Raw genomic sequence first — 23,569 nt, 5'->3', positions numbered from 1 at the left:
TGGCCCCACCTCATCCCTTACGTCCGCCACTCAGGAGCCTCGCGGCACCGCCCCCGTCGCTCCCTCCCGCTTGGGGGTCGACTTAGTGTAGGACCCGGAAGTGGCTTTGGGTCACGAGGCTTCGCGGAGGAGGTGAGTGAGTCATGCGCGCGCGCGGAGGGGAAAGCTGAAGGGGGAGGGGAGGAAAGGGGGGCGGGGATGATGCAATGTTTGGCAACCGGTATCTGCGCGCGCACGCGCAGGGGACTACAAGGGTGGTGGGAGGTGCAGGGGGGGTGGGGGAGAGGAGAGAGGGCGGGGCGCCAGCTCCCGGTACCCAACGGCCCCAACGGCTATCAACTGTGGTCGCCCCTAAGCTGCGGTGTGAAGGCTCACTGCAGCTTGTCTCTCTCTAGAGCTCTTGTTCCGCCCATCTGACATTACCCTCCGTTTTATCTCCACCAAAAGAAACTCCCATTTTCCTTGCCCCTGATCCCCTCCCTGCTAACGGACACCAGGTCTTTTAAACCTCCCACCTTTGAAAATTTGCATTCATCCACCAGGATTGTTTGCATCTTCTCGAGTTTTCTCTCAAAAGAAGCCAAGGAGCTTGACGCCCCTTGGTACTCATTTTAAGCTCTTCTCTGAAGAGCACCCTTAAACTTTTTTCTTTGTGAAGTATCTGATGAGCCCTCGGCATGCCAGAATTCGTGTTCTTTGCCGGGTGGCCCCGATCCCACTGTTTCGTCTAATCATCTTCCCCCAGTGGTGCTCTGCTGCCCTTCACCAAAGACCAGGCCCGCCCTTTTCAGTTATCAGACCTGCAGGTCCTGTGACTCCCTGCTGTGAGGAGCTGGGCTTCAGGCCTCCTACCTTAGGTGTTTGGGCTACAGTAGAGCCTTGTTGCCTGCGTGCACGTGAGCGCAAGAATGCCTGGGTCTGGGTTGTCAGGAACCCTGATTCTAGCCTCAGCGGTCCCTCACTTGCCCAGGGATCCTAGGCCAGTTACCTAATCTCGCCGTGCTTCACTGTCCTTGTTCGTAAATAAAAGATCGCCTGCTGGAAGTGAGATTATTATGAACTTGGAGGCAGCCTGAACAAAAGTGAAAAGCACGGTGGAAAATGCAAACTATATTTCAAGTGCCATTAGGTAGAAAACGGAGGCCATGTGGTGGCCTGTTACATATCCTGTTATATCCTCATGGGGGCAGCCAGAGTTTGTCCTAAAAAACTCTAGTTGTGGCTGGATGGCAAGTATAGGCGGTGGTGTGACCGGTGACAGGTCCTTGGTCAGGCCTGCACCACTGCTCCGGAGCTCCATTTCTCCTGTAAATGGGGGTGGGGGTGGCTTGGACCAGATGGTCTCTCCTGGCCCAAAGACATAACCAGGTTGTCAGTGACAGGCAGAGGTCATGTGACTTGACAGGCCGGGGTCGTGTTTTGACATGTTGACCTGGGGAGGCGGGTCAAGTCCCAGCACACTACCCGGGAAGCCTTTGGGGCGGGGCAGGGCAAGTCGCGACTTTCATCTTTCGGGGCCGGCTCCTCCCGGACCTGGCATTCCTGGCTCCCCGAACAGATTGTGGCTTTGGAAGGGGCCCCTCCCCGGGGAGGGCTGGGATTGGCCACCAGTGGCCTGGGAAGAGGCTCGGATCCTTCCGCGGAGGGCGGGGGGTGGCCCCCGCGTGGGGTGTTTGTTCTCTTGGGGATTAATGGGGGGTTGTGGGGGAGGGGTAGGCGCGCTCCCGCATGCGCACTGCGGCCCCTCCTGTTGGCTCGTCGTTGTCCGCTGGGCGGGGGCCCGGCCCCGCCCCTCTCCCGTCCGGGCAGCGGCGGCGGCTGCGGCGGTGGCGGCGGCGGCGGCGGCAGCGACGGCGGCGGCGGTAGCAGCCTGCGCGGTGCCTTCTGGGAACGGAATCCCCAGGGCTGCCCCTGGCCCCCATGGCGCATGCGCGGGAGGCCGCTCGGTGATCCGCGGCAGCGGCGGAGGCGCTTCCTGCTAGGACCGGCCGGGGCTGTACCGGAGGCTCGGGCTCCACCGACCCTCCTCCCACTCCCTCCCACTCACCCTCTGGGCCGCGACTGCGCAGGGCGGGGCCGGCCGAACCATGGGCCGCGGTGAGTGCAGGGCCCGGCCCCCCCCACCTCGCCCCTCCCCCTCCCCTCCTGTCCCTACCCTCTGCCCCCTCCGCGTCCTCTTGGCCCCTTTCCCTGGCCCCATCCCCACTCCCCCGCCCTCACCTGCTCCCACCGTTTCTCTCTCTCACTGCTTGACTTTTGCCTTCTTCACCTCCCTCCCCTCAGTGCTTCGCCCACCCTCCTCCGCCCGCCCTCTCCCCAAGTTCCTTCCTACTTCGTGCGCCTTCCCCTCCTCCCCAAGCTGAGGGAAGCAGGCTGGGTGACAGGGCGCCTTGTTATGAGAGGGAAAGTTTAGAAGCCGCCAGTGTGGGGTGGGAGCGATGGTAGGTTTGGAGAGAATACTTGCAGGTTTGTGGGGCGTCCCCATATGTATCAGAGGAGAATCCCTCTTAAGAGCTAAACTGAAGCCAGTGGGACAGGAGGTGCTGATTCTTCTTGCCTTAGGCTTGGGGGAAAATCCAGAGCTTCTGAGAATAGTGGGAGAAGACAGAACTGTGATTCCAATGTTTCTTAAGACCCAAGTGAACTAGATCAGTGATTGTCTAGTGTAGCCAGGCCATGGGGGGACTTACGCTGGTACCACCCGAGGGAGCAGTTGGGCAATTGCCCGGTGTTCTGCGGGGCAATCCATACTTTTTATATGATCTTCCTGAGGGCGAGGGAACAGCAGGGGCCAGCCTTTCTGGGAAACTTCCTAGAGATTATGGGAATTAACCCGCACTCCTGGCTGAGGGTTTCTGTCCTTGGTGGGATGAGGGGGCCTCGCCCTTTATATGTCTAGGGATTGGGCTGTGATTCCCCGGTCCCTGGGAGTTGTGGCTTTGACCCTTTGGTCCCTAGGGACTGAACGTGGAGAGGATGGTTGTGGGCTCAGCCACCAGATCCCTGGGATCTTTCTGGGTGCTTACCTCCTGTTACTAAGGATCTTTCCCTTGAGTGTCCTGGTCTGTGGTGCTCTAGTAGGTTGGGCAGATTCCTGACCGTCCTTTCTCTCTCCTGTGTTGCAGGTGTGGGCTAAGCCGGCGGCCCCGGCTTTAGACTGGACCCCACAATGTTTGCAGACATGTTCAGGTAGCCATGGTGGGCTGGCAGAAGGTTCCTCCTCATTCTCTCCCCCAGCTCTCTGAGGGTTTCCCTTTGCTCCCGAGTTCTCTTGAGTCTCCCCACAACCTTTGCCTTGCGGGAATACTCCCTCAGGTACCCAGCCCAGTTTAATCCTGCTAATGCCACATGAATGTCTGTGTTATCAGGCACGTGGGAGCTGATTACACACAATGAATGGGGGCAATGAGAGCAGTGGAGCAGACAGAGCTGGGGGCCCTGTGGCCACATCTGTCCCCATCGGCTGGCAGCGCTGTGTTCGAGAGGGTGCTGTGCTCTATATCAGGTGTGGCTCCCCAAAGTTCCCCAGTTTCTATCCCCAGGCCCTTCAGTTGCCTAAGTTTTCTCTCTTCTATTCCTTCTTCTCTAAGCTCAGATCGCTGGTGCCCTGTTGCTCTCTGTTCCTCTTCCCTCCTCAGCCTTTTTGCTCTCTGTGCCTCTGGTCCTGTGCACTTGCTCTCTCCATCTTTTTCTCTCTGCCCTTCCTAGGAAGGTCTTTGAACCTTTGAAGGTTCTTTTAGAGTGTCTTCCAGTTCAGTGTTATCTAACCTCGCACTCTGACCCTATCCTCTCCCAGTCCAAGTGGCACAGAGCTGTCTTCCTTGGAGCAAACCCGGAGCTACCTCCTCAGCGATGGGACCTGCAAATGCGGTCTGGAGTGTCCACTCAACGTCCCCAAGGTCAGAGTGGTGAGGGTGAGATTGTCAGAGAAACTTAATGCCGGTCACTGACCGAGGTAGCTCGCTCTCAGATTCTGCTCTCTCAGGGTCCTTGTCTGTGCCTTCCACCTTACAGGTTTTCAACTTTGACCCTTTGGCCCCGGTGACCCCGGGTGGGGCTGGGGTGGGGCCAGCATCAGAGGAGGACATGACCAAGCTGTGCAACCACCGGCGGAAAGCTGTTGCCATGGCAACTCTGTACCGCAGCATGGAGACCACCTGCTCACACTCTTCTCCTGGTGAGTGTTCTCCACTTTACAGAGACAGGAAAACTTAAGGGTCTTGAAGAGGGGTGGTGGGAGGAGGTCTGTGAGACAGAGCAAGAAGGGTGGAGTGGGGAACTGCTTGGTGAAAGGAGGGCACAGGGAAGCTGGGAGTTTGCGGGGGGAGGGATGGAAAAGACAAAATTCTTAGAAGGGGAGCCACAGGTTGATGCTTTGTTTCTCATTTATTGCAGGAGAGGGAGCAAGCCCCCAAATGTTCCACACTGTGTCCCCAGGGCCTCCCTCTGCCCGCCCTCCTTGTCGAGTCCCTCCTACAACTCCACTCAATGGGGGTCCTGGCTCCCTTCCTCCAGAACCACCCTCAGTTCCACAGGCTTTCCCCCCTCTAGCAGGCCCTGGGGGGCTCTTCCCACAGCCAAGGCTTCCTGATCCTGTCCCCTCTGGAGGCAGCAGCAGCCCTTGTTTCCTCCCACGGGGGAATGCCCCCTCCCCAGCTGCACCTCCTCCACCTGCTATTAGCCTCAACGCCCCCTCGTATAGCTGGGGAGCTGCTCTCCGATCCAGCCTGGTGCCCCCTGACCTGGGCTCTCCTCCAGCCCCCCATGCTTCCTCCTCACCACCTTCAGACCCTCCTCTTTTCCATTGTAGTGATGCCTTAACACCCCCTCCCCTGCCCCCAAGCAATAATCTCCCTGGTCCCCCTGGCCCCTCTGGTCCTGCCACTCAGCCACCAGTGTCTTCAGCCACTATGCACCTGCCCCTGGTCCTGGGGCCCCTGGGAGGGGCCCCCACGGTGGAGGGGCCCGGGGCACCCCCCTTTCTTGCTAGCAGCCTACTCTCTGCAGCGGCCAAGGCACAGCACCCCCAACTCCCCCCTCCCAGCACTTTACAGGGCCGAAGGCCCCGTGCCCAGGCACCCTCAGCTTCCCACTCTTCATTGCCCCGTCCCTCTCAGCGTCGTCCCCGCCGACCCCCGACTGTGTTGCGATTGCTAGAAGGGGGGGGGCCTCAAGCCCCTAGGCGGAGCCGTCCTCGGGCCCCTGCTCCCACCCCCCAATCTTTTCCTCTGCCAGAGCCATCCCAACCGATTCTCCCTTCTGTGCTGTCCCTGCTGGGACTCCCCACCCCTGGCCCTTCCCACTCTGATGGAAGCTTTAACCTTTTGGGGTCAGATGCACACCTTCCTCCTCCCCCCACCCTCTCCTCAGGGAGCTCTCCTCAGCCCACGCACCCCATCCCACCTGCCCTCCCTGGGACCACCAGTGGCAGCCTCAGCAGTGTGCCAGGTACGTGAGTGCATCAGAGCCCTTCCTTAGGGTACAAAGAGACTGCCAAGACATTGAAGGGAGAACTTAGAGAGCTCTGTAGTGGTTTTCTGGGTTGGGGGGCAGGGAGTTTGGATTCTTTAGATACTGGGAGAAAGGGTCTCTCTAGAGCTGAACCTCTGTTTTTCTTTGCAGGTGCCCCTGCCCCACCAGCTGCCTCCAAAGCCCCCCTAGTCCCCAGCCCTGTGCTTCAAAGCCCATCTGAAGCGCTTGGGATGGGGGCCGGCCCAGCCGGCCCTCTGCCTCCCCTGGCTGGTGGGGAGGCTTTCCCTTTCCCCAGCCCCGAGCAGGGCCTGGCGCTGAGTGGAGCTGGCTTCCCAGGGATGCTAGGGACCTTGCCCCTCCCTCTGAGTCTGGGACAACCTCCACCTTCTCCATTACTTAGCCACAGTTTATTTGGCGTGCTGGCTGGGGGAGGGGGACAACCTCCCCCTGAGCCCCTGCTCCCCCCACCAGGGGGACCTGGCCCTCCCCTAGCCCCAGGTGAGCCCGAAGGGCCTTCACTTTTGGTGGCTTCCCTGCTTCCACCACCCCCCTCAGACCTTCTTCCACCCCCTTCTGCACCTCCTAGCAACCTCCTTGCCTCTTTCCTGCCCTTGTTGGCCCTGGGCCCCACAGCTGGGGATGGGGAGGGATCTGCAGAGGGAGCCGGGGGTCCAAGTGGGGAGACATTTTCAGGTTTGGGAGACCTGCCCCCCCTGCTGTTCCCCCCACTTTCAGCTCCCCCCACCCTCATAGCTTTAAATTCTGCGCTGCTGGCTGCCAGCCTGGATCCCCCCTCGGGGACACCCCCCCAGGTGAGGATAGGGGTGAGTGGGTGGGACAGAACAAGAGATAGAATCAGAGATGGGAGCTGGGAATCGAAGGCTTTCAGTTTCATGTCTGAGCTCTTCCTTAGGGCCTTTGAGGAGGGCTTAGTTCTTAGCTGGGGGTAGGATGGACTGTAAGAACTGGGTCTGTATTTAATAAGCATGGCCTACTTCAGTGGGGCTTCAGTGAGATTTCTACGTGAAAGTACTATAAACTTATTGAATACTTTACACATGTAGATGTTACAGCTATTTTTTCTTCTTAGCCCTGTGTCCTGAGCGCCCCCCAACCTGGACCACCTACCTCCAGTGTCACCACGGCAACTACTGACCCGGGGGCCTCCTCTCTGGGCAAGGCCCCCTCCAACTCAGGGAGACCCCCTCAACTCCTTAGCCCTCTGCTGAGTGCCAGCCTGCTGGGTGAGTCTGAGGGAAGACTCTGTGGTGTGGGAGAGAAGAAAGGAAGCAGAAAAATTGGGAGTAGAAACTGGATGAATTAGGGAAGAAAGTCTGTGACCACTGAGTCAAGCCTGAAAGAATAGGGTCTGCTCAGCCTAATTGGTTTGCCCAGGGAGACCCTTGACTTTACACTTCCTTAACAGGTGACCTGTCCTCGCTGACCAGCAGCCCTGGAACCCTCCCCAGTCTGTTGCAGCCTCCCGGCCCTCTTCTCTCTGGCCAGCTGGGGCTGCAGCTCCTCCCTGGGGGGGGAGCTCCTCCACCCCTCTCAGAGGCTTCTAGTCCCCTAGCCTGCCTGCTACAGAGTCTCCAGGTGAGGGAATGGGTGTGTGTTAGGGAGAATATTTTTTCCCCAAACTGGAAATACAGACATTTCAAGTTAAAAGTAGCTGGAAGTGCATTGAAACTGACAGAGATCTGTTTTGTCTGCAGATCCCTCCAGAGCAGCCAGAAGCCCCCTGTCTGCCCCCTGAGAGCCCCACCTCAGCCCTTGAACCGGAGCCTGCCCGGCCTCCCCTCAGTGCCTTAGCCCCACCCCACAGTTCTCCCGATCCCCCAGTCCCTGAGCTGCTCACTGGGAGGGGGTCAGGGAAACGGGGCCGGAGGGGAGGAGGGGGACTTAGGGGCATTAATGGTGAGGCCAGGCCAGGCCGGGGACGAAAGCCTGGCAGCCGGCGGGAGCCTGGCCGACTGGCCCTCAAGTGGGGGGCACGTGGTGGCTTCAATGGACAAATGGAACGGTCCCCAAGAAGGACCCACCACTGGCAGCATAATGGGGAGCTGGCTGAAGGGGGTGCTGAGCCCAAGGATCCATCCCCTCCTGGGCCCCATTCTGAGGACCTTAAGGTGAGTGTAGATTAAGTAATGGTTATCTGGGTACAAAGGCCCTGAGGAAAGGTTGAGGCCAAGGTGTCTTTTCCTACACATAGTCCATCTTTTCTCAGGTATCCCCAGGGGTAGTCAGAAAGTCTCGTCGTGGCCGCAGGAGAAAATACAAGTGAGTATACTGGCCTTTCCGGCTTCTTGTTGGATTTATAGCAATAGTTAAGAGTGATTTGGCTTTCAAAAAGGCAGTACTTACTTGAATATGAATAAGGATACTATGCCTCTACTGTCCACATGTAGAAAGTTTCCCACCCAAACTCTGAAAATCCCCTGGCGCTCAGGGACGTGCTCCTGATCCACCTGTGCCCTTATTGCAGCCCAACCCGGAACAGCAACAGCTCCCGCCAGGACATTACCTTGGACCCCAGCCCCACAACCCGCGTAAGTGTGCGTCACTGCGTCGGTGGGTGGGAGTGCATATAAAGGATGAGGCAGGAGGAGAAGGTTAGTGGGAGTGGGGAGAAAATAAAGGACTTCCTGATACCCAGCTGTTTGATCACTTCTTTCAACTTCCCCTCTTGTATAGGCGGCTGTCCCTCTGCCTCCCCGGGCCCGCCCTGGCCGTCCTGCCAAAAACAAGAGGAGGAAACTGGCCCCATAGCAGCCATACCTGGAGCTGGATCTGACCCTGACTGGGGAGAGCTGAGTGCTGAGCCTTGGGAGCCCCTGCCAGCCACCTGCACCTGTGGACAGAGGGTGGGGGCACTACTCCCCACTCAGAGCACAAATGCAACCCCTTCCCCCACAGTCCCATCCTGAGCCATTGCAGGGGGTAGGGAAGCTCACCCCCTCCCCCCCAAAGCCATGTCACTGAAAAGGCCTGGGGGGGGGGGTGGTATATGGCCCTCTCCCCACCAGGCTAAGGGGAAAACCCCCTCCCCCAGGTCTTTTATTTGTTTAAGTTATTTTTGCACAAATGACTCTTTTATATTTAATTCGACTTCATTGCCTCCCTTTTTGAAGCCAGCAGGCTCAGTTTACAAACCTGTGAGCTACTGTTGGCTGCTGCCCTCCTTCCCAATGAAAGGTACAAAGCAATAAGCATCATGCGTCCTCCCCTCACCCCTGCCAACACCCCTCTGCCTCTGGCTCAGGTTGCTCAAAGCACAGATCCCCCTCTTACCCTGTCCCCAGGTTTGAAACACATAGCCTCATTTCAAGGTGTAGCCAGCTTCCCTCCACTTTCCTCTGGGATATGAAGAGGGGGTAAGGGGGCAAAGAGAGCCCTCTGGGTGTCTCCTCCCATACACACTACACTGCCCCTTCTCCCCCATCAAAACGCTCAGAGACGTTGTGATGATGCGACTGAGGATTATGCAACATGGTCCAACCGGAGCGGCCAGCATGACCAGCTGTCCAGGGGCTGCCTCCTGCCTTTTCTTTTGTAAAGACAAGACCCTTGGGAGTTTTAATTCTGTTTTGTACTTGCCCTGTGGGGCCTCCACTGCTTTTCTATGGGAGACACTCTTAATTTAACAGATGAGAATATTTTGAAACTCTGGCTCTGACTCTGTCCTCATTTTTTCCTTAGTTCTTTTGTAAGAACAGATTATAATTTAAATCCTACTTCTGTGGTAGAGAGTGCTTAGACTGTCTGTTACACTGTGTATGTCTCTTTCAGTGCTGCCTCTTCCCCAGGAAACAGCAGAGGCCACACAGAGTACAACAGCATTTAATGGTCAGAAACAGTTGTACAGTATTACAGTCAGCCACAGAAGCTGTGCTGGAGGACAGGACCCAGTCCTCCCCCACACCAGGCAAAGCAGTATTGGGCAGGAGCTGGCATGTGGCTGGGCCATGTCCTCATCCCTGTGGCCTAAGAGGAGACCACCATTTAATATCCCCAGCTTCTACTACTCTTCAGAGGAGGGGGTGTAAGCCCCACATGCAAGAAGCCCTTGCCCCCAGTGTCAAATGGGACACAAGAGTTACAATTAAGGGGAAACCCTGTGTAAGGTATTAATAGAGTTCAAAGGGGTAGGGATTACCCCTGTCCTCCATCACCCAAAGGTGCTCACTTTCCCAGTTTCTTCATCCGTTCATCAATGTTGGCAAAGTTCCCCTCAATTGTGGACAGGTTTTCACGCATCGTCGTCTGCACCTAGAAAGCGAGAGAGCTGTTTCACTGTCAGGTTCAGGTGCTTACCTGGGTGAGGCCCTGAAGAAATTCTCTGAGAGAAGACAAAGACATGCAGGAGAATTCCCTGGTGGTCCAATGGTTAGGACTCTGCACTTTCACTGCTGGGGCCCAGGTTCAGTCCCTGGTGGGGGAACTAAGATCCCACGAGCTGCACAACAAAGCTAAATTAGAAAAAAGAAATGGAAACAGCTTGTGGGCCCCAGAATGGGAAGGTGACTTGGAGCACCATGGACCTAGCATGGGATCTGCTAAACAGGCAGGCCTCTTAAGAATTCCCATCCTGACTTTAACCAGAACAGTTCTTTCATCTGTTTTATGTACTGAGGGACAAACAGGATTTTGTTGAAGTAAGGGTTTCACTCATCCGAAGTTTTAGAAAACTGCTTTGGAGGAAGAACATACCATGCCAAGCACTTTAATTTATCTTGACAGTCCTGTGATGCCAGAATCCCAACTGTAGTGCATCCCCCAGCACTGAGAACAGTGCCTCTGCCAGAACCTAAAGACTTGCTCTGTGCTGGGCACTGCTTACAGAATGGAGAGGTGACGCTCACAGCTCAGCGTCAGGAAGGAAGGGGCAAAACCAAGTGGGAGCCTGGCTCCAGATTTCAATGCCCATGTTCTGTCTAGTGTCCTGTGCTCAGGAACATCTGGTTGAGGACCCAGAGAGGATAAAAGCCAGCTGAGACTACAGAGGCAAAAGGTAGGTTTTATAGGAAGAATGGAGGTTTACTGAGCTCTTACCAATTCACTCATATTACTTCATTTAATCCACATAACTCTGAAGTAGGTATAATTTGCCAGATGGTGAGATGGAGGTTCATAGGTTAAATAAGTTGTCACATGTCCCATGGCAACCAAGAAATAGTATGGAGACTCAAACCAAACCCCTGCCACACCACTGTGCCACCAAATGGGCCAAGGCAGAACCCTCTGGAGCTGAAGCTGGAGAACCTTGCCTGTGTGTGCTGGGGAAGGGAGGCACTCACCTGAGTCAAGAGGGTGGCATTGTCCTTGAGGGAACAAGCAATCATCTGCTGTGTGGTATCCAAGTGTGTCAGAAGCTGACCAAACTGCATGGCTGTGAAAGGTCAGAACAGTAGGCATGGCATTAGAATCCAAGACCAGAGGGAAGGGAACAAGAGTTGCTCACTTTCCATTCCTCTTGACACCCCTTGTGGCTGGCCTCCCACCTTGTTCGTGTAGCTGCTTGATGGTGACAAGTCTCTGTACCAGCTCAGGAAGGGAGGTGGCAATGGGGCTCCAGCGCTGTATGGTTTCATACAGCTGGTGCACCTGGAGGGACAACATAGTGACCAACTTCAGCCAAATACACCCCATTAGGGTGAGACAAGTGCAAGCTGGGGCAACAGGGAAGCACTGCCTTATCTCAGCTGGTTAAGAGCTTATGAGGACAGTGGCCTGAGGATTCAGTGCTCTCATGCTTTGCTCTTTCCAGCAGGAAGAGTACATGAGGGAGCGGGAAAGGGTATGAAGATGGGAGGAAAGGTCTCTTCCTGACCTTGCTCTGTGTATCTGCATCCTCTACAGAAGCTTTATGCTTGGCAATCTCATTCACTTTTCCCAGCACACTCTGAAAGCACAGATTTTAAGGTTGATAGTAAAGGCATCAAGGTCTTCCAAAGTCACTAGCTGCCTGTAATCCAATTTGCCTCCACTTAATACCTGTAACCGAGCCTCCACTTGGTCCAAAACTGCAAGGTCCAGGGCGCCCACCTTCGCCTGCAACAGCTCTACAGTATCCTGGGGGCGGGGTCAGGACAAGTGTCATGAAGCAGACAGAATCAGACTAGAAAAGGTAATATTCCACTGAAGGTAATGAATAAACAGCTACAGATCCAAAAGCAATTTTCTAAGCAAACCCAATCCTGATATCCCCTCTGTCATCCAAAGACTCCAGTTCCTTTTACACTCACCATGAGGCAGGCTCCCTGCAGACCTGCTGAAAGGGGATTCTGATGGGGAAAAGAAGCAAAGAAGTTAGTGGTTCTCATCTCTCCAGGTGATTACCACCTTCTCTCATCCTTTCGGGTTCCAGCAGGCAACTGCTGGCTGCTCCTGTAACTGGAACCTGTTCCTGACTCCTCCCTGGATTCTGTGGAATGCTGTGGACCTTAGGGCTCAGGATGTGAGGGTTGGAACAAGTACAAGAGAGCACCTGACCTGAGCATCCTGATCACAGCGTACAGTGGCTTCCAGCTCTGTCAGGCGCTTCTCGAGTTCTGCCACCTAGGGGAGGAATGGGGAGATTTGCCATCCACCTACCTCCCTTCTGCTGCAGTGGGAGGTAAACCTTGCTCTTTGCTGGTCTGCTTGCCCTCCCCTCCCCTCTCCCCACCACTCTGCCAAGGGATTTCTTTCTCTGGAACACAGCCCTAGTCACAGTCTTAAATGAGACATCAAGAGGAATCAAGCATTCCCAGCACCCTCTCCCCAGACGTGATTCCTTGGAGGGCAGCAGGAAAGTCTCCTGAGCCACATCTTCCCTGGCCCCTTAACCAACATTACATACATCCACACACATACACAAACACACACAAAAACATACTTTGGCAGCTTGAGAGAACTTGTCCTGCTCAGGCCGAGAATGCAGTTCATAAGTGACCAAGCTGCTATCTGGGGGGGTCCCACTGGTGGTCTTGCCCCCTGAACCAGTCCCTTTGCTGTTCTTTGTTGCTTCCAGCTGCAGCAATAGGCGCCTGGATCAAAAAACCAGCAATATTATCACGACTTGAAGGATGTGGGTCAGCCCAGTCACTTGTTTCTGCCTCAGGGTCAGCATTAAGGAACAGCTAGGCCACCTCTCCCCTTCGCAGCCCTGTCAATACCTGGCTGGAGTCCCTCTACACCCCAATTAGCAATGATTTCCCAGCAAAGTCTGGCACCCACTTAGCCAGAGCTCCATCGGGGTCAGTAAGGTTGATTGCGGCATCTGGTCCCAGCAGCTTCTCCAGATGGGAAGCAACCAGCTGCTGCTTCAGGGTGGCCAGCTGTTTAGCCAACACCACGGGGGTCAGCTTCTCCTCAGTGGCTGATTCCTTCACTGTCGTCTGGTATGAAAACAAATAGACAGTGAGGGGTGCTAAGAGTAAGTCAAGAAAAAAAATAGATCAAGACCTTAAAGATAGCTGTGGCTAAAAGTCACTGGGCTGCTCCTTACCCACTTACAGCACTAACTATAAATTCATGTGCATTCCCAAACTCTGAAAACCTCAGCCCCCTTAGGGAGGAGCTTAGGGAATCTTTCTCCTCCCGCTGGGAGGCCTTCCTCTGCTATGTAAGTCATAGCAGAAAGGCGAGAGCAAAGTCTAGTTACCTTGATTTTTTCAACTTCAGTTGTCAGCTCTTGGACCTCATGCAGTAGTCTCTGGTACTTTTGCTGGGGTGTCTCCTTTACTCCCAGACCCTCTCCAAGCTAGAGAGCAAGCACAGATGGTGACATCACACCTCCTAGAACAGGGACCCTCAAGAATGTATTTAAAAACAAACAAACAAGAATGTATCCAAACCCAGTCCGAGTTTGTAAGAGTATGATATCCAAATCCAGTCTGAGTTTGTAAGGGTATTATACCCAACTAAGAATCCACCATCATCCTCACTCAGAAGACCTGCAGAGAGCTGGAGGCCTGGAGACACTCCATAGCCAATAGCAGGGGGAAAAAACATCCTCCCCTGCATCCCGCTGGGCTTCTGAGAAGCCCCAACCAGAGAGGAACCCAGAATCCCACCTACATCCCTGCTCTGTCTTAAATGCCCACTGGATAGGATCGCTGCACTATTCCCATCAACACACAAACAACAAACCATCTCATATTCTCCAGATTCATATCCCGTTCTTTTGGTTTTTCCAATTCGATCTGAGAAATCTGCCAAGAAAAGAAGATGGAATTGAGGGCCTGATCAAGACCCACGGCAGTCATGATCTCAGTGACTGTGAGGGCTTCCATAAGACAGCTCTTTCCCCAAAGCAAATGTCAGTGAGGCCTGAGGTCAGGCTTCCCCATCCAATTTCCAACCAGTCTCACCAAGTCCCTTTGTGCCCACTCTCTTGTCTTTGAACTTGTCATAGGCAGCATTGGGATTGACAATGATGTGCTCCACACTGGTACTGGTCAGCTCCTCCTGCAGAAACAGGTAGTTCAGGACAGGGGCAGATTCATTCCCACTCTAGAACTTCCCAGAGCCCCCCAAATCCCCAAACCATTAGGAGACTGGGCTCTACTCTCCCAAGGGGAAAGGAGGATAGCTCCAATCCAAGTTATCGACCCAGGTTCACCCTAGGAAATGAAAGCTTCCTGGTAAGTTTGGAGTCTCAGTTGTATAAATATTAACACCCTGATTCAGCTGGGAACAGAGGCAGCATAACCTCCCCACCCATTCTGTACATAAGCCTCCTCATCCCCTTCCCTTCCCCAATCCAACTGGGCCCTCCCAGTTATCTGGCAACATGATGCACTCAGGGCAAGAAACCAACCTGACCTCTTTTAACCTCCCCCTCCCAAAAGTAAATTTCCTTGCTGCTGAGGAAGTCCCTTTTCAAGCTAACCTCCCATCCTGCTGGAGGGAAAGAGGAGCAATCAGGCTACTAGCTCTTGAGTATCAGAACTTGCATGTGCTGCTAAAGGGAAGGTAACAGCTTTTAGATACAAGAGAAGGTTGGCAGAGGACCTGGCCAGATGCCATTTCCAGACTGCCATGAAGTCAGGGAATTCAGGGGAGAGAGAGAAGAGGCAGATACTGGGTTATTTTTTAAGGGACATCTTAGAAGCAACAGCATAAACTGTATCTGGTTGCCAAGAGTACCCATCGGCAAAGGCCACAGGTACATTCTGAAACAGAGATAGCCCTGCTTTTTCTCAAAGAGAAGCTGCAGCACTGGCCTCTTCTCCCTGACCCTCTGCTGTTTCTCAAGCACTGAAGCTCTTTCATAGGAGGGGGCATGGCAAGCAAAGTGAAAGAAACTTCACCCTAGAAACTGAGGCAGAAAGGTTCCCTCCTTACTAGTTTATCTGTTAGCGGTTCACAGTCTAATAACTACACCAAAACCAAGTCCTCCAGACTGCATGTCTCTCCTTCAATTGTCAGCAGTCCAACAGGTCTCATCATGCTTCTGGAGGAAGTGGAAGGAGACCCGGAAAGCCTTTTTCTTGGAGTGGACATCACCTTCTACTGGAGAAAGGCAAAGAAAGTCTTCTTTCTTTTAACCAGAACAATGGTTCTCAGCCCTGCCTGCACAATCAAATCACTTAGAAAAGGGGTGGGGGAGAAAAGAGGGATGGGCTCACCTCTGTAGATCTGATTGAACTGTTCTGAGGCAGGGCCAGGGTAGTAGGCCAGTTTCAAAGCTACTCAGGTCATTCTAATATGTATCCAGCACTGAGACTCTCTGACTGTCAGTGGGTACTAGGGGCTGATGGGGCACGGGGAGAGGTTATGATGGAGACATGGAGAAAGAGCAGCAGACGCAAGCTCCACTCTTCATCTCTGCTCTGCTATTACCAAAGGAATCAGTGTGAGTGGCAGATTTATAAACGAGGGAGGAGGCAGGTAAGGAGAAAACATCAACTGTGCTTTTTACCTCTTCAGGGAAGTGCTGGGCAGAGGGGCAAGAGCTAAAAAAGATTAACAGGAAATAAAAGGTTTCAAAGTCCCATATGAAAGTGCCTACGGGAAAAAAACAACTGAGTCACAAATTCTCTCAATCTTCTCTCAAGTGTTATGGCCAGAGCACCCACTGGTCAAATAACTGTGTCTCAGGCCTCTAAAAAGTGTGTGTCTGAGATGGACTCATGTTCAGGAAAGAACATTACCCTCTTTCAAGTTCACCCTCAAGAATAAGAATATGCCACTCCTCCCTCTGACAATGAGGTAGGGAAAAGAAAAAAAAACCTCTTTAGAAGGCATAGTCTACAGACTAAGGAAAGCAATCACAGCTACCGTTTTGTTAAGCCCTTACTACAGGCCAGCCACTACACAGACGAGAACATACTTTCTTATTTAGTTTTCTAAAGAGGGAATGTGTGGAGTAAAAAAGGGTCACCACTGGAGTGTGAGTGTCGGAGCTTCTGGACACAGCAGGGACGGTCAGTAATTTCATCTTACTAGTCCTGCTGCAAGAGCACATCCTGGGGCAGAAGGGCTACCCAGCGCTGACACCCTCCCGGAGCCTCTCCCAGGGTGTGGCTCCGAAGGCTCAGGTGGACAGCACACTTGAGCCCTTCAGAGGCACCGACTCTGCCAGTGTCTTGGAGGTCTGGGGGCATGGGCTGGAGGTAGTGTCATTATGGTGATTCATGAGATGGGAAAAGGTCAGCTGGGGTTGGGGCTGAATAGAGGAACAGAAGATTTAGTAGAGACAAAAGGACAGAGAACAACTGTCCATCACAGCACACCCCGTTAAAAAGCAGATGAAAGGTCAGGCTTCTTACCAGCTCCTTGTGGTTTCCCCAGAGGTGAGAAAATCAAAAGAGTTAAAGGAAAGGGATGGGGAAATGGGGGTGAGGGAGGGGAAAAAAAAAAAAGACAAAATTGTTATTAGCAAATTGTCACATGCACTACACGACAGTCTTCAAATATACTGCATCTCAGGGCCCAGGGGAGCCTAGCAAAATTTGGGGCCTAGCCAAGAAATTTCAGCTGGGGTCACTGCATACCCCAAGAGAAAGAAGAGCTTGGGACCCTGTCCTCTCTGGTGGTCAGGATGTCGTGAAGCTTTGCCGTGAACAGCAGCAATTCAGGATCACCTGGGAACTAAGGGTTAGGTGTTGCGAGCCAGTGGCACGGAAGAAAGTTGGGGCAGAGAAGGCTGGGGGAGGCAGGGAGAAGCTGTAGAAATGGCAGAATGTGAAGCAGAGGCTGTGGAGATAAGAGTCTGAGGGCTTGTAGCTGATTGAGGGTCCATGATTCTCAAGGGAAGTAGTTCATGGCTCAAGTCTTCCTGTCTCTCGGTTTCTCTAGTTTTGAAGAATTAGGCATTTGAATGGCAGAATCAGTCATAATGCAGGTGCTTATGTAGGTGGTTTCATGTGACTTTGTGTTAAGCAGAACAAAGTGAACTTTCTAGATTATAGATGGTAAGTTCAATGAAATGCGAAGTACCTAACTGCAGGCCCATCCTCATTCAGTTGCCAGAGGAGAGGCAGGGCAAATCCTGGTCCCTTGTGTAGTCTGGTGTGTTTGTATCCATCTTGAGTGCTTGGAAACTCACCCTACACTCTGAGGGATCCAGAGCAACTCTGCCATGATGTGCTAGCACAGAGTCCAAAAGACACTCAGATTCACAGCTACCAGACATGTGCAGAACATATTTCTTCAACCCTCTGTTCACAGGGGTTGGAGGGTATACAATGGGGAAAAGTAAGAGTCTTTCAAAAAGAGGCCTTATTTTAGCCAAGCCACACAGATAAGGCTTCACTTCCAAGCAAGACTGGTTAAAGAATTGCCAGGGAAGGACAGATATATGTGTATGAAAAGACATGATGGGATAAAAACAACTACATTCTGCCCCAGAGATTTCAGCTAGATGCATCAGAACTTCAACCTCTAGCCCAGCCAAGACTCCTCTCTCAGTTCAGGGCAGAGGTGGATCCAGGTCCTGTGGTCTAAGGCTGGGATGTCTCTGTAGAATACACTTTACCTTTCTCTTGCCTCACCAAGCTAAAACCAGCTTGATTAAAAACTCAAGGGAAAAGAGAGGACAATTGGCCATAAGTTCAAGTCCAAGTCATGAGGAATGGGGGAGGACAGAAAAATTAAAAAAAGAAAAGTGGTATATGCATATTAATTTGTAAATCATATATACCACCTCCAAGTGTGACCTACGGTTGGGTTGGGAAATGAGATTTTTGGGATAATGTCTGTAACCTGGAGTAGTAACAATCACTATGGGAGCCTACTACACCCAGCCAACTTGATTAGAATTCTAAGTGCCTTGATCCCAGGGACATGACTTCCCAGTCCCTCTCATTAATAATCTCCCAGACTCCCCAGGGCTGTTTGGCTAAGTGGCTGTGCCTCAGAGGGCAAGACCTGAGGTTCTAGATCAGAAACAGGAAGAGGTCACTGCCGCTCGCTCCCTTAGCCTGTTCAGGCTCTTTGCCAACACCGCAGCCAGGGGGACTTCAGTACCATGAGGACACGGAAGATGGATAGTGCTGTAGAGTAAAACTGTCCAGGATGGACCAACACAGTGCTGACCATCCAACCATTTCTAAAGGAGGGGTACAGAAACAGGAAGACTTGTGGAAGCACAAAAAATCCAAGTTAGTCCCTTAAAATGCATATAACATCCCTTTCCTAGCCCATTTACTTTCTCTAAAGCCTTAGCATAAGGGAATATTAAGATGAAGTTTTCATCTTAATCAAGTATAATCCACACACTGCTAAGAAGTGAGGACTGCTGCTGTCCCCCTTGTTCTTAACCCTTGTCCAGAATGGCTAAAAGTCATTCCTTTTCTCTTAACTCCATTTCAGTCTGTGGAGGAGAAAGGCAACCCCCTTCCAACTCCTGCTCTTAAATTCCTCATGTCCAGAAGTGTTCCTAGTCTCCATGCTTCTATCCCATCCTCCACTGGACAGTTTTATTCTGCAGACGTCACAAGGGGAAGACACAATGATGCATGAATCATAGTTGTGTTTCTAAACCTGGATTAAGAATCTTTAACCATGAGGCCAGCAGGGCCCTTAGTGACCCAGCCAGAGATGCATTAGAATTTAAAGCAATTAGCTGCAACAATAGCACAGTGAGAGCATTGCATGCGAGATGGCAAATGAAAAAAAAACATGCAGAGAAGAAGCATTGAATGGTCTTACTTGTGCAAACTAGTGTCCAGGCAAGGTGGTGAGGAGGGAGGATGGGGGAAGCATTAGGAAAAACTCAGGTAAGTTCCAGTGCGCCAACAGTCAATGAACACAATCAAGCATACTCTGTGATATCCCAAACTGTAAGGAAGAGAACTTACTATTTCCCATCTCAGGCTGGTGGAGATCTGGCATCATTTACCCTTTGGAGAACTGAAGACCCTGCCAAGCCCCCACCAAGCTAAGGCTAGGTCATTTTCCCCCTTCCACATGGCATCAGGATAGGCATGGCATAGAGGGAGGAATTAATCCTGTTTCTAGCGAGTTTTCTAAACTTACTTCCCATTGCTCCAGCACTTCAAAAGTGGGGAGCAGAACGCCTATACAGACCCAAGCGTAGGCTGTGGGCTCAGTGGGGAGGGAATTCCAGCTGAGAATTAGCTTTCCTGACAAGACATTTTAAGAAAAGTTTCCAAAAAGCTCATGGCCCAAATCAACCCAGGAGTGTCTGATATGCAGAGGGGATCCTCCTACACTGAGGAGGAAAGGGCTAGCCTGTGTGGTTTTCTGGCCCATTCACTTTAGAATATTTTAGCTCCTGCTAAAACTGTTTTAAAGGGACAGCAGAAAAATCAGGACCATTTTTACCTAAAATAAAACCTTCTACTATTTCCTTTTCCATCCTTCCCACTATGGGAATTGCAAACTTTTCGATTTAAGTAAACTAGCAATTACAATCTTTTGGGTGTATTACAGGGTATTATTTCCTTCGGCAGCCCGATTTCTTCCATAGCGGAGCAATCGAAGGAAGAAGGTGAAAAGACAGGGAAGGTCGTCAATAACCTTTGATTACTTCTTTAGATAAAAATCTGGAGACCGCCCTGAAAGGTTCCATTAAGAAGTTGATCAAATTGGTTGTCTCCAGGGAGGAACTGACCATTGGCAGGCAGCAGTGGGAAGAGACACTTTTTGTTCTATGTACATATATTACCTATTTTAAAAACTAATAAAATTAAAGTTCCAAATAATCTGGAGACTAAGGCAGAGCATGCTCTTGCTGGAGTTAAGAAGGTGACTGAAACCTCATGGTTCAGCCACAATAGTGGTGGTGTGCAGTGTGATCCATAATGGGTCTTGGGAAGGTAAGTGAGAAGGGGACCAGCTGCTAGTGAGAATCCAGGCCTGAAGGAAATGAGGATGCTGGATTGTCTAAGTACAACCAACTGCTCCTCAAGTTGCACACTTACGTCAGTATTAAGAGCAGTGGCAGAACCATTAGTCAGCTGACTTCCCGAGAGCTGCCCTCGTAAGGCCCACAGGGACATGCAGGGGCCAGAGACATTAGCTGACATCAGGAAACATCTCAGACCTCCCCCACTCCCGCCAGGGCTCCTGAAGTAGCTGAGTCTCCCGACCCTACTCACTCCTCCCTAGTGATAGTGTCATTCTGCTGACCCTTAGGTGATGGAGGCAACTTAGCTCCTCTTGTGTTTACCATCCAGTTCTTATCTACTTCTATACTGGTATTCTGGCTACATGCTGCAGGAAATGAACATCAGCCCATCAGACACCCCGCTAGATGCTACTTAAAATAGGCTGCTCAGGTTCAGCAGGGAGAAACAGCCAATCAGGGCAGAAGAGTCAGGTTCTTCCATGCCTGGGATGAAGGTCATGCTCTTCTTATTAAGAGATAGCCCATAATTTCGAATGGAAAATTACAATTTATTTTTTGGTTTGGAAAGGGGACTGCTATATTACCTGTTTGATCATGGTCAGTGACAAAGGGATAAACTTCCATTCATTATTTCACCATGAAGGCTTGATATTTTATAGGCAGAGCCCTAGGCTAGAGCTGAACAGTCTCTGAACTATGGTAGCAGAATGGAGTCCTCAGTATATATATATATATATACTCCTGCCCTTTGAGTCAGAAATAGCTTCTTAATAAGATACCTCTTAGAGTGAAGGTGCAAACCTAGGTCCTGAGCAATGACACCACCTGCATTATTTCCAGATACTCAAGTTTGGGGGACAGACTGACATGCCAGCAAGTACAGAAGCAACAAGAACACACCACTCAGAGAGGGGACAAGGAAGGTGTTCCCCACAAAGAAGGAACCACTTCCACACGGGGGAATCAAATAAGGAATAAGTGAGTACGCCAAGCCATACATTATAAGCCAGCAACCAGCATTCTCCAGAACTAACCAGCCCCACAAACGTAGCCACAGGACTCACAGACACACATACAGAGCCTGCTTCCACTGACTCTTAGTCACAACTTTTTTGAGATCTCATACCATCAATGTGACCCTAGCCCAGCTCTCCTTGCAAATTATAGAACCTAAAATACATCCTATAAGACATGGGAACAGATCTTTGCTCCCCTTGGCACTTACACTAAGGGTTTCCACTATGTTCACTTCATTCACTCAGTTTTTTCTTTCATATTTCCTATATGTATCCTAACTCCCTCATTAGTCTGGGGGATTTTTGAGGGAAGGGACATTTTTCCCTCTGTACTGCACAAAAATCAACACAAAATGAACACATTCAATAAACAATGCTAAGTGGTTTCCGTTATGGTTAAAATGTGTCCATAGCTAATTCCTTCCTCTTGAGTTCTTCCTGAATCTGAAAGTGCTATCAAGTCCTCTCCTCTGCTGGTATGAAATATTTATGTTCTTCTTCAAATTCCTTCTGCTCTGACTAGTTCTCTTATCTTTCTGAAGTCTCCAATTCATTTTCCTTGCCTAGTGGATTCTGGATACTCATGTAAAATCACGTATAGTATTCCTCTATACTTCAAAGTCTAGCTTGTTAGGATGTTAATGAACATTGAGTGAGAGATATATTTTATGAAATAGAAGGTCTAGGTCTTAAACTCATGCACTTTTTAAATGCGCAGGCTTCATGACGCATTACCATGGACTAGCACTACCAGGCCTAAGTCACTAGCACCCAGCCTGTTTTGAAATATTTCAATTTTATTTAAAAGGCCTAAGTATCAGGCCTCTTAGTTTTAATTCCACTGACCTGACTCTCCTTCCTGGCATTGCTCATTTGCAAGTCCTGCAACCTACATACCACCCAGGCTGGGTTGGCATACCCGCTTATCGCTGTGGCTCGCCAGCAAAGGGAAAGGGCCTGCCTGGGAGAGAGAGATCAGAATCCACAGGAGTCCTGAGGCGCCACATAGTCTTACCGCATCAAACTCTGCTTGATCATCCTCAGGCAGGTCGCTGGTTTCATAAACATCTGGCTCGTTCCTGGCCTGCAGGTAGAAGCAGTGACCATCCAACCTCACTACCCAGCAACACCCCTGACCCCACTCCATTCGAACAAGTTAACACAGAAGTCAGGCTGTGATGCCAGGATTCTGCCCCTTCTTTCACCTGCTGGGTGAACTGCCTGTTATTTCCTATGTCTTAACAGGGGTGGGGATAACAGTGGAGATGACTGATGGTAAATGGTGAGTGTTAAGTGATGACAAAGATGTTGCCCTGAATCTGAAGAATGACGGGTCCTGGGCAATCAGAAGTAGGAGAGGAGCCATCATTAGGCCCTGCACACACTACCCTGGCACAAGGGCTGAGAGTGACTCAGGACCTTAGTACACAAGGTCCTATTCCAACCCCCCACCCCGTGAATGCAAGTAAGGCAACACAAAGGGAGATACATGCCGGCATGTGCGGGGCTTGGGAAGGAGGTTCCCTAGAGGACAAGAGTTCTCTATCTGGGGTTCTGTCACGGTAACCTCCTCACTCTTTGCAGAGTGAAGGCCATCACCAAATGGCTTGGTTTGTGTGTCTGAGGTGGGGGTGAGGGTCTTATGGGAATATCTGGGAGACACGGGAGGTGTAGACACGGATGGTAATAAGCACTAGAGGACAGTGCTAAGTGCCTAGAGACCATTTCTGGGCCGAGAAACGGGCGACTGCCGGAAAGGGGCCTTGTAGGCCTTTGCATAGCCCAGCCCAGTCGGGTCGGAGTCCGAAGGGTGCTGGGGCCGGTCAGGGAGCTAGCGGCAGGAGCCCTCGGGGCTGAAGAGGGGTGCAGGCGGGAAAGGTCACGGGTTGGTGTCTGTTAGGGGTCTTTAGGAGGTTGGGGGCGCGGTCTTGGGGAGCCAGGGCCGGCCGTGTACTCACAATGCCGGGAAGGTCGGCGTACTTAGGGTCCGCCATGGCGGCGGCGAGGCAGGGTTGGGGGACCGGGGCCTCGGCAGAGCCGGGGCCGGTGCTCGGGAAGGGGAGAGGATGGGTCCCGGTCCGGCTTAAGGCGGCCGCAAAGGGAGCGGCGGAGGAGGCGGAGGAGCAGGAAGTCTCGCGACAGGAGTAGTACAGAGGAAGGGTGAAGCAAAAGTCGCGAGAACAGCCCGCTACCACACCCCTGGAGAGGCAGGGATTGGCGAGAACGAGGCCGGGAATGAGGTAATGGCAGGAAACCGCCGCCTAGGATTGTGGGATATGCAGTCTTGGCCCACCCAGCTTGGGTGGGGACCGACGTTAACGCGCTTTGGGAGCTGTGTCACATAACTTATTTTCTTTCGTCTTTATAGCGAGTCTGTGAAAGAGCTTTTACAATTCCTGTTTTTCGGTGGATAAATTTGTTGTTCAGCCGCTAACTCTGTCTGCTGCTAAGTCGCTTCAGTCGTATCCGACTCTGTGCGACCCCACAGACGGCAGGCCACCAGGCTCCTCTGTCCCTGGGATTCTCCAGGCAAGAACACTGGAGTGGGTTGCCATTTCCTTCTCCAACGCATGAAAGTGAAAAGTGAAAGTGAGTCCCTCAGTCATGTCCGACTCTTAGCGACCTCACGGACTGCATCCTACCAGGCTACTCCATCCATGGGATTTTCCAGGCAAGAGTGTGTTGCCATTGCCTTCTCCCAACTCCTGTCTAGCTCTTTGCAACCCCATGGACCGTAACCCGCCAGGCTCCTCTATCCTCCACTATCTCCCACAGTTTG

At 52.0% G+C, this 23,569-nt stretch overlaps 2 protein-coding genes across 7 annotated transcripts; one reads left to right on the top strand and one right to left on the bottom strand.

The window, feature by feature from the left end:
- Positions 98 to 9,141, top strand: MBD6 (methyl-CpG binding domain protein 6). 3 transcript variants are annotated; one of them, XR_001918069.1, is made up of 14 exons: positions 1,812 to 2,097; positions 3,126 to 3,189; positions 3,369 to 3,505; positions 3,797 to 3,899; positions 4,015 to 4,177; positions 4,396 to 5,448; positions 5,623 to 6,284; positions 6,563 to 6,716; positions 6,899 to 7,068; positions 7,188 to 7,601; positions 7,700 to 7,752; positions 7,958 to 8,021; positions 8,167 to 8,336; positions 8,604 to 9,141. XR_001918069.1 is itself a non-coding variant. In XM_018048024.1 (13 exons), the coding sequence occupies exons 3-13, from the start codon at positions 3,393 to 3,395 to the stop codon at positions 8,239 to 8,241; spliced, it is 3,024 nt and encodes a 1,007-aa protein (XP_017903513.1). In that variant the 5' UTR covers positions 98 to 132; positions 3,126 to 3,189; positions 3,369 to 3,392; the 3' UTR covers positions 8,242 to 9,141. The 3 variants fall into 3 exon arrangements, 2 of the variants coding, with proteins under 2 accessions (XP_017903513.1, XP_017903512.1); XM_018048024.1 differs by lacking the exon at positions 1,812 to 2,097 and adding an exon at positions 98 to 132 and having other exon boundaries at positions 8,167 to 9,141; XM_018048023.1 differs by having other exon boundaries at positions 8,167 to 9,141.
- Positions 9,297 to 23,059, bottom strand: DCTN2 (dynactin subunit 2). 4 transcript variants are annotated; one of them, XM_018048027.1, is made up of 16 exons: positions 22,749 to 22,956; positions 21,806 to 21,874; positions 16,230 to 16,235; positions 13,827 to 13,923; positions 13,606 to 13,667; positions 13,118 to 13,216; positions 12,691 to 12,851; positions 12,350 to 12,500; positions 11,965 to 12,030; positions 11,718 to 11,756; positions 11,467 to 11,544; positions 11,303 to 11,374; positions 10,974 to 11,076; positions 10,770 to 10,861; positions 9,659 to 9,741; positions 9,297 to 9,456 (listed from the first exon to the last, which is right to left on the bottom strand). In XM_018048027.1, the coding sequence occupies exons 1-16, from the start codon at positions 22,782 to 22,784 to the stop codon at positions 9,444 to 9,446; spliced, it is 1,227 nt and encodes a 408-aa protein (XP_017903516.1). In that variant the 5' UTR covers positions 22,785 to 22,956; the 3' UTR covers positions 9,297 to 9,443. The 4 variants fall into 4 exon arrangements, with proteins under 4 accessions (XP_017903516.1, XP_017903518.1, XP_017903517.1 ...); XM_018048029.1 differs by having other exon boundaries at positions 9,297 to 9,741; positions 22,749 to 23,059; XM_018048028.1 differs by lacking the exon at positions 16,230 to 16,235 and having other exon boundaries at positions 22,749 to 22,965.

This window comes from Capra hircus, chromosome 5 (assembly GCF_001704415.2).
Source record: "Capra hircus breed San Clemente chromosome 5, ASM170441v1, whole genome shotgun sequence".
Classification (NCBI taxonomy): domain Eukaryota; kingdom Metazoa; phylum Chordata; class Mammalia; order Artiodactyla; family Bovidae; genus Capra; species Capra hircus.
Note: the sequence above shows the minus strand (reverse complement) of the source record. Positions and strands in the feature narration are given on the sequence as shown.

What these genes read in the sequence shown, in the direction of transcription:
- MBD6 (XM_018048024.1), top strand. Translation starts at nt 3,393, where the DNA reads ATGAATGGGGGCAATGAGAGCAGTGGAGCAGACAGAGCTGGGGGCCCT. An exon ending in GGTGCTGTGCTCTATATCAG is followed by an intron (nt 3,506 to 3,796) that starts GTGTGGCTCCCC and finishes ATCCTCTCCCAG; the next exon opens with TCCAAGTGGCACAGAGCTGT. An exon ending in ACCCCAGCCCCACAACCCGC is followed by an intron (nt 8,022 to 8,166) that starts GTAAGTGTGCGT and finishes CCTCTTGTATAG; the next exon opens with GCGGCTGTCCCTCTGCCTCC.
- DCTN2 (XM_018048027.1), bottom strand. Translation starts at nt 22,784, where the DNA reads ATGGCGGACCCTAAGTACGCCGACCTTCCCGGCATT. An exon ending in CAAGCAGCTACACGAACAAG is followed by an intron (nt 10,862 to 10,973) that starts GTGGGAGGCCAG and finishes GACCTTTCACAG; the next exon opens with CCATGCAGTTTGGTCAGCTT. An exon ending in ATGCCACCCTCTTGACTCAG is followed by an intron (nt 9,742 to 10,769) that starts GTGAGTGCCTCC and finishes CTCGCTTTCTAG; the next exon opens with GTGCAGACGACGATGCGTGA.